The sequence below is a fragment of the Bombina bombina genome, chromosome 3 (genome assembly GCF_027579735.1).
Source record: "Bombina bombina isolate aBomBom1 chromosome 3, aBomBom1.pri, whole genome shotgun sequence".
NCBI classification, from domain to species: domain Eukaryota; kingdom Metazoa; phylum Chordata; class Amphibia; order Anura; family Bombinatoridae; genus Bombina; species Bombina bombina.
Genome location: NC_069501.1, coordinates 465098591 through 465116844, shown reverse-complemented (window position 1 = coordinate 465116844; position 18254 = coordinate 465098591). Strand labels below are relative to the sequence as shown.

The 18254-nt window shown below is 35.9% G+C and overlaps 1 protein-coding gene across 1 annotated transcript in view; it reads left to right on the top strand.

The window, feature by feature from the left end:
• The first annotated feature begins 6332 nt into the window (after positions 1 to 6332).
• Positions 6333 to 18254, top strand: part of OPTC (opticin) — a 67696-nt gene continuing 55774 nt past the window's right edge. The window contains 3 exon segments of the mRNA XM_053704695.1: positions 6333 to 6575; positions 7587 to 7807; positions 14922 to 15060. Of these exon segments, the coding sequence (XP_053560670.1) occupies positions 7601 to 7807; positions 14922 to 15060 (346 nt within the window). The 5' untranslated portion in view covers positions 6333 to 6575; positions 7587 to 7600.

The following is an 18254-nucleotide window of genomic DNA, read 5'->3' as shown; positions in this document are numbered from 1 at the left end:
TCTGAAGCTGCGGAAATCAATCCGCCCAATCGTATACGATCGGGTTGATTGACACCCCTGCTAGCGGCCGATTGGCCACGAATCTGCAGGGGGCGGCATTGCACAAGCAATTCACCAGAACTGCTTGTGCAATGTTAAATGCCAACAGCGTATGCTACTCTACTCATGCACAAACCCGATCGCATATTCTCAAATGCCCTAAACCGGCATGAAAATATTAATATTTTCACATTCCAATGTTCTTCACATTGCAGAATATGTTCTATTTAATTCATAAATCCATATTTCTATATGTATCTGATTTTTGGTAATCTATATGTATCTGATTTTAAGCAATCAGCCAATAGGATTGAGCTCGCATTCTATTGGCTGATTGGAACAGCAATAGATGCCAGCTCAATCCTATTGGCTCATGCATCAGCCCATAGGATTTTTTCTACCTTAATTCCGATTGGCTGATAGAATTCTATCAGCCAATCGGAATTGTAAGGGACGCCATCTTAGATGACGTCACTTAAAGAGATATTCATTCTGCAAGAAGACGCCGTTGAAAGGAGGATGCTCCCGCACCGGATGTCTTGAAGATGGAGCCACTCCTCTCGGATGGATGAAGATAGAAGATGCCGTGTCTGAATGAAGGTCTTCTGGCCCGTCTGGAGGACCACTTCTGCCCATCTAGAGGACCACTTCTGGCAGCTTCGTTGAGGACATCTTGCCGCTTGGATGAGACTTCTCCCGGTAAGTGAATCTTTGGGGGTTAGTGTTAGGATTTTTTAAGGGTGTATTGGGTGGGTTTATTTTTTAGGTTAGTGGCTTGGGCTGCAATAGAGCTAAAATTCCCTTTTTATGGGGCAATGCCATCCAAATGCCCTTTTCAGGGGCAATGGGGAGCTTAGGATATTTTAGTTAGGCTTTTATTTAGGGGGTTGGTTGTGTGGGAGGTGGGTTTTACTGTTGGGGGGGGGGTGTTTGTTTGTTTTTTTAAAGGAAAAAGAGCTGATTTCTTTGGGGGGGGTTTAATTTTGATAGGGCTATTAGATTAGGTGTAATTAGTTTAAAGATCTGTAATTTGTTTTTTATTTTCTGTAATTTAGTGGGGGGGTTTTGTAATTTAGCTAATTTTATTTAATTTATTTAATTGTATTTAATGTAGGGAATTTATTTAATTATAGTGTAAGGTTAGGTGTTAGTGTAACTTAGGTTAGGTTTTATTTTACAGGTAAATTTGTATTTATTTTAGCTAGGTAGTTATTAAATAGTTAATAACTATTTAGTAACTATTCTACCTAGTTAAAATAAATACAAACTTGCCTGTAAAATAAAAATAAACCCTAAGCTAGCTACAATGTGACTATTAGTTAGGTAAGTATTTAGTTTTAAATAGGAATAATTTAGGTAATGATATTAATTTTATTTAGATTTATTTAAATTATATTTAAGTTATGGGCTGTTAGGGTTAGGGTTAGACTTAGATTTAGAGGTTAATAAATATAATATAGTGGCGGCGACGTTGGGGGCGGCAGATTAGGGGGTTAATAAATGTAGGTAGGTTGCGGCGACATTGGGGGAGGGAGATTAGGAGTTATTAAATATAATGTAGGTGTCGGCGATGTTGGGGGCAGCAGATTAGGGGTTAATAAGTATAATGTAGGTGGCAGCGATGTCCGGAGCGGCAGATTAGAGGTTAATAAGTATAATGTAGGTGTCAGCGATGTCGGGCGCGGCAGATTAGGGGTTAATAAATTTAAGATTAAGGGCGTTTAGATTCTGGGTTCATGTTAGGGTGTTAGGTGTAAACATAAAATGTGTTTCTCCATAGGAATTAATTGGGCTGCGTTACTGAGCTTTACGCTGCTTTCTGGCAGGTGTTAGACTTTTTCTCAGCCGGCTCTCCTCATTGATGTCTATGGGGAAATCGTGCACGAGCATGTATAACCGCCTCACCGCTCACTTAAGCAGCGCTGGTATTGGAGTGTGGTATGGAACGCAATTTTGCTCTACGCTCACTCCTTGCCTGTTAACGCCGGGTTTGTAAAAACCCGTAATACCAGCGCTGCAGGTAAGTGAGCGGTGAGAAAAAACTGCACGTAGCACCGCACAGCTCATAACGCAGACTCGTAATCTAGGCGTATGTGTTTATATGTGTATATATTGCCTGTAAATACATATAAATACATCTTTACACACAAAACACACACACATTTATATATATATATATATATATATATATATAATATATAATATACTATAATATTACATATTTAGACGTATATTTTTGCAGGGTTTCTGCATGCATTGCAACAGAAACTTGATGCGCAGTAACTAAATTATGACTACACGTCTGATAAGAGGCACATCAAATAGGCTGCTGCTTGCAGATAGTTGGGTAAAATTGGGGCCACAGTCTGCTAATATTTTCAGATAAGGATACTTATTTTATGTAATGTTATAATACATTTTAGGGTTTGAACTAAAGTAATTATAAAACATAAATATATCAATAAGTGCCTCTTATGAGTGGAAATTCTTCTTGAGTTGAGAGAATCCATTTTAAAAAATATTATTCTTTTAAATCAGTAGTAAAGGCTTAAGTTTCTGGGTGATAATTAGTTATTCAAAATATCATGGATATTTTTTTTCAGTAAACACTGTAACCCTAGTTTGAGAACTAAGTAAAAATTAGCAAAACAAAAATGGAGGTCAATGGTCAACTAATATCTTGTTTAAAGGCTTAAACAGCCCTACTTCTGGGGAATGTCTGCCACCTACTGGAAATATCTGGTACTTCAGCAGTCTCTAATACGTTGCACAGGAATATTATATACATGGATTCATAATAATGGAGAAAGAGGCAAAATAATATACATTTGTCAACAACTTCATCAAAATATGTGAAGCTATAGGAGGAGCTTAGGGTGAGGTAATATGGAGCAGTAGAAGGTGATACAGAGATAAGTAATATGGAGCAATATGATGTGATATATAAAGAGAGTTTTTATGGAGCAATAGGAGATGATATATAGAGAGAGTTTTTATGGAGCAATAGGAGGTGATGTAGAGAGAGGTTATATAGAGCAATAGAGGGTGAAATAGAGATATAGGTTATATAGAGCAATAGGAGGTGATATATAGAGAGAGTTTACATGGACAAATGGGAGGTGATATAGAGAGAGGTTATATGGAGCAATAGGAGGTGATATAGAGAGAGGTTACATAGAGCAATAGGAGGTGATATATAGAGAGAGGTTATATGGAGCAATAGGAGGTGATATAGAGAGAGGTTACATAGAGCAATAGGAGGTGATATATAGAGAGAGGTTATATGGAGCAATAGGAGGTGATATAGAGAGAGGTTATATAGGGTAATAGGAGGTGAGATAGAGAGAAGTTATATAGAGCAATAAGAGGTGATACAGAGAGAGGTTATATAGAGCAATAGGAGGTGATATAGAGAGAGAGGTTATATGGAGCAATATGAGGTGATATAGAGAGAGGTTATATGGAGCAATATGAGGTGATATAGAGAGAGGTTATATGGAGCAATATGAGGGGATATAGAGAGAGGTTATATGGAGCAATAGGAGGTGATATATAGAGAGAGGTTATATAGAGCAATAGGAGGTGATATAGAGAGAGGTTATATAGAGCAATAGGAGGTGATATAGAGAGAGGTTATATAGAGTAATATGAGGTGATATAGAGAGAGGTTATATAGAGTAATATGAGGTGTTATAGAGAGAGGTTATATAGAGTAATATGAAGTGATATAGAGAGAGGTTATATGGAGCAATAGGATGTGATATAGAGAGAGGTTATATAGAGTAATATGAGGTGATATAGAGAGAGGTTATATAGAGCTATAGGAGGTGATATAGAGAGAGGTTATATGCAGAAATACAAAATGATATAGTGAGAAAGATTATATAGAGCAATAGGAGGTGATATAGAGAGAGAGGTTATATAGAGCTATAGGAGGTGATATAGAGAGAGGTAATATAGAGTAATATGAGGTGATATAGAGAGAGGTTATATAGAGCTATAGGAGGTGATATAAAGAGAGGTTATATGGAGCAATACAAGGTGATATATAGAGAAAGGTTATATAGAGCAATAGGAGGTAATATATAGAGAGAGTTTATATAGACAAATGGGAGGTGATATAGAGAGAGGTTATATGGAGCAATAGGAGGTGATATATAAAGAGAGATTATATAGAGCAATAGGAGGTGATATAGATAGAGGTTATATAGCGCTATAGGAGGTGATATAGAGAGAGAGGTTATATGGAGCAATATGAGGTGATATAGAGAGAGAGGTTACATAGCGCTATAGGAGGTGATATAGAGAGGTTACATAGCGCTATAGGAGGTAATATAGAGAGGTTACATAGAGCAATATGAGGTGATATAGAGAGAGGTTATATAGCGCTATAGGAGGTGATATAGAGAGAGAGGTTATATGGAGCAATATGAGGTGATATATAGAGAGAGGTTATATAGCGCTATAGGAGGTGATATAGAGAGAGAGATTATATGGAGCAATATGAGGTGATATAGAGGGAGGTTACATAGAGCAATATGATGTGATATATAGAGAGAGGATATATATAGAGCTATAGGAGGTGATATAGAGAGAGAGATTATATGGAGCAATAGGAGGTGATATAGAGAGGTTATATAGCGCTATAGGAGGTGATATAGAGAGAGAGGTTATATGGAGCAATATGAGGTGATATAGAGGGAGGTTACATAGAGCAATAGGATGTGATATATAGAGAGAGGTTATATAGCGCTATAGGAGGTGATATAGAGAGAGAGTTTATATGGAGCAATAGGAGGTGATATAGAGAGAGGTTATATAGAGCAATATGTGATATAGAGAGAGGTTATATAGAGCTATAGGAGGTGATATAGAGAGAGGTTATATAGAGCAATATGTGATATAGAGAGAGGTTATATAGAGCTATAGGAGGTGATATAGAGAGAGAGGTTATATAGAGCTATAGGAGGTGATATAGAGAGAGAGGTTATATAGAGCTATAGGAGGTGATATAGAGAGAGAGGTTATATAGAGCTATAGGAGGTGATATAGAGAGAGAGGTTATATAGAGCTATAGGAGGTGATGTAGAGAGAGAGGTTATATAGAGCTATAGGAGGTGATATAGAGAGAGAGGTTATATAGAGCTATAGGAGGTGATATAGAGAGAGAGGTTATATGGAGCAATAGGAGGTTATATAGAGAGGTTATATGGAGCAATATGAGGTAAAATAGAGATACAGGAGGTTATATAGAGATAGGTTATATGGAGCAATAGCAGGTTATAGAGCAATATTAGGTGATATAGAGAGGTTATATGGAGCAATAGGAGGTGATATAGAGAGAGAGGTTATATGGAGCAATAGGAGGTTATATAGAGAGGTTATATGGAGCAATATGAGGTGATATAGAGATACAGGAGGTTTTATAGAGAGGTTATATGGAGCAATAGGAGGTAAAATAGAGATACAGAAGGTTATATAGAGAAAGGTTATATGGAGCAATAGCAGGTTATAGAGCAATATGAGGTGATATAGAAAGGTTATATGGTGCAATAGGAGGTGATATAGAGAGAGAGGTTATATGGAGCAATAGGAGGTTATATAGAGAGGTTATATGGAGCAATATGAGGTAAAATAGAGATACAGGAGGTTATATAGAGATAGGTTATATGGAGCAATATGAGGTGATATAGAGATACAGGAGGTTTTATAGAGAGGTTATATGGAGCAATAGGATGTAAAATAGAGATACAGAAGGTTATATAGAGAAATGTTATATGGAGCAATAGCAGGTTATAGAGCAATATGAGGTGATATAGAGAGAGAGGAGGTGATATTGAGAGACATTATAAGGATCAATAGCAGGTTATATGGAGCAATAGGTGGTGATTAAGGAACAGTAAGAGGAAGTACACAGAAAATCTATATAGAGGTAGAGGAGACGTTAAAATGAATATTGAATAATATTTGTTATAGGGAGAGGTTAAATAAAGCAACAGGAGAAGTTACAAAGTGAGATTATATGGAGCAATAGGAGGAGCTTTAGGTAAAATGTCATTTTAATGTCACATAAAATACGTAACACTGATAGACACAGGCAAATACTGAATCATATGGAGCATAAAACGTATTGCAAGAGCAATAGGAAGACTTTTACTAAGGACTTCTATCATGGAGCTATGGAATGCATAACATGAAGAGGTGTTTGTATGATTGAAGGGTTAATGCTGTCTGTGCTCCTTGTTGCTTTCCTTTGTCAGATTTACAAGTCCAGGCAGGATTATTTTGTTTTTGGGACAGTTGAAAAAAATCTGAGTGCCCCAGCCTAATCCCTCCCTTCACAGACCATTGCTCTACATAATTGGATAATGCAGGGGCCCAGGGTCATTAGGTGCTATACTAGGGGGTCCTCCTGACAGCTGCTGAGATGTTCCTGATTGGCTGCCCTGTTCTTCTGTTCCAGTCTACACTGTAGCAAGTCCCTCCAGGCCTCAGTTTTCAATAGACACCACTTTGCTGACCTGCTTGGTACATAGGTAAGAAATTGATTATTTTAATAGTTTACTTCAAAGATAAGAGCATTGCTAAGTTTGCTAAGTGATACCTCTGCAAGTGGACTGCAAACTTGTATATTTCTGGTGATCCTTATTATTCACCAAGTCCAAGTGCACAAATAAAATAGCATAAATGAAGATTTTTTTTTTTTTTTATACAGTGGAAATTAAAGTGAATATTAAGTTATAGGACAGGTTAAACGGAGAGAGGTTATATTTAGCAAAAATTGTGTTATTGGGAAATATATGGGCCAATAAGATTGGCTATAGAAGATGTTAATGGTGCAAAACTAGACTGATAATGAGAGATTATATTTAGCAATAGAGGTTTTTATAGTGAGAAGTGTTATATATAGAGGCAACAATAGACAAAAAAGTGTGGAAGTCCATAGTCCTTAATATAATTGTATAACCTCCTGCATAAAACATTTCACTGTTCATGTTTAGAGCAAATATAAGACTCAGTCAGCAATATGTGCATTGGTGTAAATATTAAAACATTCATTTTTACTTGAAAATAACATTGTTCAGTATGCAGTTTACAGAGTCCAGTCTAGACATGCTCAGTAGGAATAAGCAAAGATTAATGAACTCTAATTACTTACATCATTTCAGTTCATTTGCCTGAAGTAAAAAAGTGATATGGTTCCTCACATAGAGGTACACATTTGCAGATCTCAGTACACTGGTACTTGCTCTGTTGATGTCTTCTGAGGCTAAAATACATAGGCTAAAGATAAGCATTTCTGCAGGGTTGTAGGAAAATTGATAAATGTGTGCATGGCTCCATTGATGTTTCAGTAGACTTTTTAAAGCTGTGCATATTAATCCAAGACTTTCTATGTAAAAGAGGTATGTATTGATCTGAATGCCACTGTGTTAGTTGTTACTGCTGAGCAATGCTCTGCAGATCAGTGCATGTAAGGTATATACATTTATTGACATGGAACTCTGTGTGTGTATATTACATTATCAATCTACATTCCTCTACAGGCTTCCTCATAAACATGCAACTCTTTCTGGCCCTGTGCCTTTATACTGTGGCCCTATGTGTAGCTCCTCCTCCTCCTCCTCCTGAGACTGGCAGGCGCAGAGCAGAGAAGCCTGGAGAGAGTGTCTCTTATGAGAATCTGGACCTGGATAATTATGACCTGAACCTGGAGAATAATTATAATTATGAGGATTTGTACGACTACACTGAATCTTTGCCCAAGGTGAGAGTCATTCTCAAAACCATATCAGATCTCCCAGAATCTCACAAGGGGAAACATATGGTGAGAAATTAAAGTCAGTGAGATAGATAGATAGATAGATAAATAGATAGATGATAGATAGATAGATAAACAGACAGACCGACAGACTGATAGATGATAGATAGATAGATAGATAGATAGATAGATATTAGACCGAAAGACAGACAGACAGAGAGACAGACACAGACAGACCGACAGACTGATAGATAGATAGATAGATAGATAGATAGATAGATAGATGATCGATAGCTAGATAGACAGATAGAGCAGAGGTAGACAGTGCAATAGATAGATGATAGATAGATAGATAGATAGATAGATAGATAGATAGATGATAGATAGATAGATAGATAGATAGATGATCGATAGCTAGATAGACAGATAGAGCGTAGGTAGACAGTGCAATAGATAGATGATAGATAGATAGATGATAGATAGATAGATGATCGATAGCTAGATAGACAGATAGAGCGTAGGTAGACAGTGCAATAGATAGATAGATAGATAGATAGATAGATAGATAGATAGATCGATAGCTAGACAGATAGAGCGGAGGTAGACAGTGCAATAGATAGATGATAGATAGATAGATAGATAGATAGATAGATAGATAGATAGATAGACAGACTGAAAGACAGACAGACACAGACAGACTGGCAGACTGATAGATGATAGATAGATAGATAGATAGATAGATAGATAGATAGATAGACAGACACAGACAGACTGGCAGACTGATAGATGATAGATAAAATAGATTAGATAGATTATTATGAAGGGTTAGGAAGATGAATGAAAGCTTCACTTGAGAACCCTCTGATCCTGCATCTTGCAGCAGGTTTGTCAGATTACTTATTTCTTTGCGGCTGATGAGAGAAGAAACATGAAAGGGGAGGCAGCAGAGGGGGGACAAGGTACTGAAAGATCTCTCAGGGCTGAGCTTTCATCACGTCCTGCTTGTGAGCATCTGCCATGACAGACGGATCAGGGCAAGAAGCTACAAGCCAGAGAAAGCAGAGACCTGTCAGGAAAAGCATTCTGGGAATGGGGTAAAGCAAATAAAAGATGAGTGGGCAGTAAAAAAAAAAAAGGTGTGCAGGGAGAGAGGAGGACAAGGTGGTGCGTGATAGGAGAAGGTATGAGACAAGAGAGAGAGAAGTTATGTGCAAGTGGTAATATGTGCAGTGAGCAGAGGACAGGGTGCATAGGAGCATACATAGGGGAAGGGGAGACAAAATGGTGGCAGTACCAAAGGCTACAAGAGGGCTAAAAAGAGTATAAGAGGGGACAAAGAAGAGAAAATGAGGCAATATACAAAGGAAATAGAAGAGAGGAAGGCTATGATAGGAATGCAGATTTGATTCACCAGGAATTAAAAACAAAAATCTCCAGTGTGATAAATCTCTCCAATTCATATGTTAGCCTGTTAAACATATTTAAAATGTTTTGTGTTAAAGGGACTGTCTACTACAGATGTATTATTGTTTAAAAAGGATAGATAATCCTTTTATTACCCATTCCCCAGTTTTGCATAGCTAACACTGTTAAATGAATACACGTTTTATCTCTGTGAGTACCTTGTCTGCAAACTTCCCCCATATCTCAGTTCATTTGACAGACTTTCATTTTAGCCAATCAGTGCTGACTCCTAAGTAACTCCACTGCAGTGAGCACAATGTTATCTATATAGCACATATGAACTAGTGCTGTCTAGCTGGGAAAAACTTTCAAAATTCACCAAGATTAGCGGCGGCCTTCAAGAACTTAGAAATTAGCATATGAGCCTACCTAGGTTTAGCTTTCAACAAAGAATACCAAAGAACAAAGCTAATTTGATGATAAAAGTAAAGTGGAATGTTGCTAAAAAATGCATGTCCTATCTTAATCATGAAAGTTTAATTGTGACTAGACTGTCCCTTTAACCCAGCTCCTAGAATCAGTGGAAACATTCTACTTAATGGTAGAGTGAAACTGGAACAGTAAAGGGGAAAGAAAAAAATATAGGAAAAGAGAATCCCTTTTGTTGGCTGCTTGTGCTCAGACAGTCACCTTCTTATTCTTCATTATTAGCATCTTGTCTGTATTAGAAATACATTTATGTCCTTCTTACCACAGTATTATTGGTTTTAATTATTTAAAAGAATATAAAAGCGAAATAGTGCGTTGGGGCTGTAAAGCCCCCAGCATGATTTTTTTATGCACTCTACAATGTATATTAAAAAAGGGCTGCTTTGGCCTAGGCCAGGGATCAGCAACCTTGGCTCTCCTGATGTTTTGGAACTACATTTCCCATGATGCTCAGACAGCCTAAAGAATGTCTTAGCATCACGGAAAATGTAGTTCCAAAACATCTGAAAAGCCAAGGTTTCTGACTCCTGGCCTTGGCTAATAAGGATTGGTGCTTATGTTCCATGTGACCACTTGTTTGCCTCTGTATGCTACAAGATCCTCACCAGAGGGCTTGCAAAAGGTGCAATTCTTGAAAGAAAGAAAAGGCTAAAGCAAAGTCCTTTGAAGTGTAAGCACCTTCCCAAACAGTTTATATAGCTACCCCCATCCATTTAACTTTTGTTTTGATTTAAAGGCACGGTTTACCCAAACAAAATCTTCAAATTGTTGCAATGATCCATTTTACCTGCTGGAATGTATTACATTGTTTACAAGTAGCTAGTTTACCTTTATTTCAACATCTGAAATAGCTGATTTAGCCTGTGGAATCCCAATCTACACTGAACTTTGCTATACTGAAGTCTAGGTTATTGATAATCCTAAGTAAACACAGCCAGCAGAAGAAATTACACTCCCAGAAATGTTAATTTTCCAGTGTTCTCTCTAAGTATTAGGCTTTGGTTTCTAGACAAATATAAGATAAGGAAGCAAGTGTGTGCACACAAAGCGATAACATAATAAGATTGGATATAACCTGCAAGCTCAACAAATTTCAATAGGCTGTGGTTTAAAAGCACAAAACCAGCTCATTCATATACACAAATCAATAGGCAGCAGAGAGAGATGAAAGTTTAGCAAGTGAATTTTGAGATACAGAGATTCATCATTGCTTCACATGACTTAATCCATTGTAGAAAAGTGAGTGAGAAGGAAAATGTAGTAAGGAAACGGGAACAGGATAATGTGAAAGAAGAGTGTATGAGATTTAAGCATTCAAGAGAAGAGGCTATGGGGCATATGCTCTTGTGAGATGCTGGTGCAATGCTGAATACGGAGAGCGTATTGCTCTCCATATTCAGCGAGGTCTGGCGGACCTGATCCGCACTGTCGGATCAGGTCCGCCAGACCTTGTTAAATATAGGCCTATATATATATATTCCCATGCAACAACATTAAATTAAATCTGCTGAGAAAAAAAACACAAGGAATACGTTACTATTCAATTACAGATATGTGAATATGTAAATGAAAAACAAGACACATTTTAGTATTAATTCCTTATATCAGTGGTCACAGGGATACATAATTGAAAAACATTTGCAATTTTTCCAAAAACAACATTATTAATATAAACTGGGCTTTAATAAAACAGAAAAGGCCACACCCTGAAATACAACAAAGCAAAAGGAAATAATATAGCACAGAAAATAATAAACAAAAATGATAAAAAATACTTGTTTAAACCAATGTTCCTAAAATAAAAGTGTTAAAGCAATAACAGTCAAAGGGGCATTAAATGCCTCTTACTTTTGGATGATAATTCTGCTTGATCCTACAACCCCCTAGAGAAACCGAAAAGCAAATTCTGCAACGTTGAAATGCTGTAAATCAAATTGCTAGTTTACGCAATTTACAGCATTTTGAAATTCTAGGTTACAATCTTTGCATTTTGGTCTCTCTATGGAGCGTGGCACAAAGCACAATTTTAAACACGAAAATAATAGGTGTTCAATGTTCTTTAAAGTAACAATTGCAACTGGTGGATATTAGTAGAGAAATAAATCACGATCCTCACTAAAACAGTGGGCTAACTTCACAAATAGTAACCATTAGCCTCTCCAAATTATATATTATGCAGTTGATTCAATAAATCTGCATAGAATAACATTGAAGTGGTGTAGGTGAAGAAACCTCTTAGTGAATATTGTTGTCCATGGTTACCATAAAGTATACTGGTATACTTCCTAGTTGCATCTTTGAGACTTCCTATAATAGCTGCTCCAGCTTTGGTTAGGAGATCTGTGATAAACTGCCTATCTTTCGCTCTTTTTGTCCACCCCCCCCCCCCCACCACCACCACCCCTATTACCTTCTTTTTCATTCTCTATAGCTCCTCTTAAGTCTGACACATCAAAAGCTAGTCATGTGCTCTTTAAGGGTTGGGATTTCTGAACCAGGTATCTTTTGAAACACTGCTATCCTCCATGGAACATTTTAACATCCACTTGTCTGTGGTGATAGCTTCCAAATTTGCTAGTTGTACTTTTCTGTGTGAAGCATCGTTTACCTCACTGAGAGAATTTGCATTTTACAAACATTTCCTGTCTGGATGTCCCTGATTTATGGAAAAATAAGCATTTTCTGTAGAGCAACACAAGGCACGTTGCCATAAATTCTAATCTCCCTAATTAATTTGAATACATTGGACATATTAATATTGAATAAGATTAAGAATAAGATTCCATGGTTCAGTTTTTGTGTCTTTATGCAAAGGTTTATTTGTGAGAGAAAAAAAACTACTGTGACAGGAAATAAAACGATATGGAAGTAGTAGAATAGAATATTGCAATATTAATAAACAACTAATCTAAATCATTAATACTTTAACAATCTCTATGAGACAACACTTTAATTTCCATGTTTTCTTAAGGCTACAACTTACTAACAGGTTGAGAGATTATTTTTTTTTACTGAAAATATATTGATGTCATTTGTTTGTGACTATAGAGATAATTATTCTTCTTGAGATGAGGGGACAGTCATATGTATGCACTGTGAACTGAGGTGTGAAAAGAGATGGGGGGGGGTTTAAAAAAAAAAGTGTACAGACGTAAGAAATATGAAGATTTTGCATATTAAATCAGATTTTGTAAATTAAAACACTATGAGAAGAAAGTATATAGGCAAATAAAAGGGGGGGGGAGAAATGGAAGGGGAAAAAATAACAGAAAGGGGGGCTGAGGGGAGAGACGGAGAGAGATGAAACATACATCTGCAGACAGGAGAGAGCAAAACAGAGGGGGCGGGTGTCAGAAACAGAGAAAAGGAAAACAGTGTCAGGGAGGAGGGAGAGAAGGAGAAATAGGTAGAAAAGCAACATAAGAAGGAGGGCAAAAATAGCTGTAAAATTAAAAATAAGGATAATGTTGTTAAATACATTTGGAAATATAGAGAATGTCTAGGAGTTGCCCTTTTAACTGGAATGTTGCTTTGTCAGGGAAGGGGTTAACCATTTGAACTATGAGGCAGTTGTTCTGCTGGACAAGTTTTATTTGCACGGTTACAGCTATTTTGATTGGTTGCTATATTCCCTTTAAATTTGCAGAATCTCTGCAGGTGTTTTCCCTTAAAGGGACATGAACCCCATGTTATAAAAACGGTAATCCCCTACCTAATATATTTACTTATGGGAATAGCAGCTTTGAGGGAGTCAGTATACTAACACTAGAGATAGCATACACTATTCACACAACCCTCTTTGAAATAAGAAGTCACATGCCCATCAATGTAGCATGAGTTTGTTCATGGTTCTAAAAGTGATCCTTGCTCCCCCATCTTAACACTGAAATGGTGCGAGCTAGCTCTATTTTGAAAGAAGTCCCTTTTCATATTAGACGTCATATGATCAGATCAGATCTGATCTAGCTCACTCTGATAACAACTAATAAAAGCATGTTAATGAGGAACAAAATCATAGGGTGTGGACTAACTGCTTTAATGGCCCCAAACAATATGTCAAGGGACGTGTGAACCCTTATTTAAAAGCAGCAGTTCTATCATTTAAAATGCTTGATACAGTGTCCATCCTGCTGCCAGCTGATTGTCCTAACAAACTCTAAAGATGCCCCCACAACCTAGAAATATATGATTAAAACCCTCCTTTAAAATAAAGGGTTTCATATTCATGATGTTGTCGAGTGATGATTATTGTTACAATGACGTGACAGCAGCCAATAGGTTTATTTTGTGTTGGAGTCAGGGCTCATATATCCTTGTTCCTGTGAGCTAATAAAAACTATTTCATGAATCTAAATAAACATGAGAGTTGGGTGAGAAAACAGGACATTTAAAAAAAAAATGTATTCAAGATGGTGTTTGGTGCAAGTATTTTATGTTAGGTGTGGTCAACTCTGTAAAATCAAAAAATATCTAATATTTTTTTGGTTTCATTCCTACATAGATAGAGCAAAGTGACAAATATACAATTACATCTTCTAATTTTTATTTATTTATTATTAAAAAGCTTATGTATATAATACTATTCTTTTGTTTGTTTTGTTGACATGTACAGACTTTTTTTTTCTTTTTTTGCACACACAGCTTGAGTAACATGGCCAGTATTTTGCCTGTCACTTATTTCCTGTGAAGTGCCTATTGACCATTGACCTGCTGCTGTCTTCTTTTGACCTCATAAAACTGATGTGAAACTATCACTTAATCTTTTCAGTCCTATGTGTAGTGACCCTGAACCAATGCAGAATGTGTATGTAAAATATCTCCACATATCATACGATCTTTGCCAGTGATAGCTATTTTAATAACACATGGGGGTCACAGGTCAATATTTTAAACACATAAATAATAATATATTTTCTAATGATGCACAGGGGCACAGGACCAGATATAGGTAAGGTTGCAGGGTACCCTTTATCTGCTGTTCTCCTCTCCAGAGGGATCTTTTTTATTTGCTGTCATCAAAAAAGCATATTTTTTTTTGTTTCATTTTTTTCCTAGGGCAAAAAAAAATTATAGAATATATTCTTAGTTCAACTTTTTCCAGGGGGCTGCAAACACTAATGCATGTGGCCCTTGCACCAGTTGGCCATTTCTATACTATAGCTTCTAAGCTCCTCTATCACCTTTGATTGTATTATCTATATAATCTATTCTCTTTGTCTCTCCACAGTTTGAAGTTGGTACCTTGGCTCCTCTGGGTAAGAAATCAGAAACATTAATGCCCACCCAGAAACTCCTGATAACCACTCAGCCACCTGTCACTACAAAACAACCAGAAACTGGGCTATTTGGGTCCATGACAGAACAGGGTGAGTATATAATCAGTCCTATTTCCTCTAACAGATTGTAGATACACCTCTTCCTCATTTGTCATCTGACACTGTCACTGTTTCTGCTGTCTCAGGAAAAAATCCTTACAATTCTGTTATCTCGACCGCCTCAATAATGTCACATGAGCACCTTTTTATGTCACATGTTTACTACTTTTGCAAGTATAATAGTATAGCTGTCCCATTTCTCTATTTCTCAAAGATAACAAATATCTCCTTGTTTTTTTCCCTTCTATAACTCCAGATACAGTACATTCCCCTTTCTCCGCTATTTAAAAATAATACACAAAAATATCTTCCATATGAAATGTATCAGGGTGCTTTCTTTTTTAAATTAATATTTTTGTACTGGATAAATTATTTTTTTCCTGTGGGAGTTGACCCTATTATCCTATGATGAACAGTACAGTCATAGATACTCAGTAGTAGACTATCAGGCACTTCCTGTTAGCTCCACATAACAGTTAAACAGCTCTTTCTCACTTAAAGGGACAGTCTAGTCAAAATTAAACTTTCATGATTCAGATAGGGCATGCACTAGTTAACAACTTTAAAATTTGCTTTTATCATCAAATTTGCTTTGTTCCCTTGGTGGTATTTTGAAAAGCTAAACCTAGGTAGGTTCAAACTGATTTCTAAACCGTTGAAAACCGCCTCCTAGCTCAGAGCATTTTGACATTTTTTCACAGTTAGACAGTACTAGTTCATGTGTGTCATATATATAACATTGTGCTCACTCCCGTGGAGTTATTTAGGAGTCTTCACTGATTGGCTAAACTGCATGTCTGTCAAAAGCACTGAGATAAGGGCCAGTCTGCAAAGGCTTAGATACATGGTAATCACAGAGGTAAAAAGTATATAAATATAAATGTGTTGGCTATTCAAAACTGTGGAATGGGTAATAAAGGGATTATTTATCTTTTTAAACAATAAAAAATTCTGGTGTAGACTGTCCCCTTTAAACATTAATTGTTTAAACATATTATCTGTTTCTTTTACATATACATATAAAAGACAGAAATATTAATTCTTTATTTTGCTTGATTTTCATTAATTTAAAGGGACACTTGTCAGTATATCTATGAAAATCTTAGTAGTGCTATCCAAATAATATATAAGTTTATGGCAGGGTTATAAACACAATCTTAAAATAATTTTCCTTAAAAATTGAAACCCTAATCAAACCATGCATCTACTAGACCATACAATTAATATAAATATCTGAATTCTTTATTTAGTTAATATCCATAAACATATTGAAGTATATTCGCAATAAAAGGAAATGAAACAAAATTTATATGCGTTAAAAACAACTCTTAAGATATGCTATCCTTCTTACAAAACCCAGAAAGATATACCTCACAATTCAGCCTTTTTATTTATTTAACACAGATGGGACCTAAAAACCTTTAACATCCAAGGCAATACAATTCTAAACAGTGTTTATAAAACAATAGGATAATATATATATATATTCTGCTATTTAACTGCAATTTATCTTAATACAGAAGTTAACTTACAATATCAGAACTTGCACAGATGATTTACTTAGCAAATCAGATACAGATTTAAACGATATATATATATATATATAGGCTGTGAAATGCTAACTAAAACACACTGTTTCTTTAAATCTATTAAATACAAATTGACTATGCATATAACTTATCTTATAATAAAACTTTATATACATCACCAAATAACAGCAATCCAGTTCCCAATTTCGCAACAGATCCAATTTCACACCTCATATAAAATAAGTGTAATTGCAATGGAATAGGAGAAATATGGCCCACTTGTTTTTGTAGTTGACTGTGTCCCACGAAAAACAGTTTCAGTCAGGTACCAAACTTTGCAGCCAGTGTCCCTCTTCTTCCTTCTGCATCCACTATATAGTTTAATCATTGGTGTGAAATATGGGTGGCCCTTCGAAACCTTGTCCCTCTATTGGATAACTGGATATCCCATTTCCAACAGCCAAAAATCTTTCTGGCTGTAGTTCTCTCGTGGCAACACCGGGTGGCAGCATACAGTACAACATAGCAATACAATACAGCGTTTCTGAACTTTTTTTTTAAACAACTTAATTATTTTCATAAAGTGGTTATTTAATCAGATTACACTCTCTGCATTAGAATATATAACCCCAATTACAGATGGTTTAATATTAGGTTATTTTTTCTGATTATTCTGATACCAAATATGTTATATTATTAACATTTTATTATATTAAGGTAATTTTAATACTGCTAGTTATTAGCTAAAATGCATTATAATTTTATCAGTATTCTGGCATTTCTTTGCAAATAACACTAATTTTTATATCTCCAGATTGGTAGTATTTAAAACTCCTGATATTCTGCATTCACCCAGATATAGTATGTGACATTTCGTGTGTTTCTTCCTGAATACATAAATCCTGTTTATGTAGATCTGAAATAAAAATAAATGTTTAATGATCACTTCTCTTCAGGTCCATAAACATCTATTCATGTTCTTAAACACACAGGAGGCTAAGATATTCATGCTGTCAAAATATACACATATATACATTATATATATATATATATATATATATATATATATATATATATATATACACACACACATCTCATGTCCATTAAAACATATACAATTGTTCTGAAATCATAATGTAAGCCATTTGTCTTCACTGTGTTATTCTAACCCCCGACACAACGTCTGTGTTACGTGTATTCTGATTTTATCATCCAAACAGCCTGTCACTCAACAAGTCTGTGCCAATTATCAGTTCCCCTTGAAAACTGTTTGTAGTTCTCATATTTCCTCAGACGGATCGGCATCTTCCTTTTCAAATTTACTTCCTCCCAACATTCCTCTAAGTGACTGTATTAAATTGGGCAGGCCAAATGTTCCATAGTATCAAAGTGCTGTCATCCAACATTGGTTCCCAGGCAATCACACAGATGTTCCTGAAACTGTGTTAATTTTCAACTTCTTGCTAAATTATACAATTGCATAATTTAGCATATTGAGTGTGTGAGATCTCCTGTGCAATTGAAGAAGTGGGGGAAGAGCTGAACATGATTGAAGTCAGTTTGTCTGAGAGGAATGAATCTTTTTTTTTTTTTTTTTTTTCTGACCAGTGAAATATCTGATCAAAAATACAGATTTATTAATCTTGAGATATATGA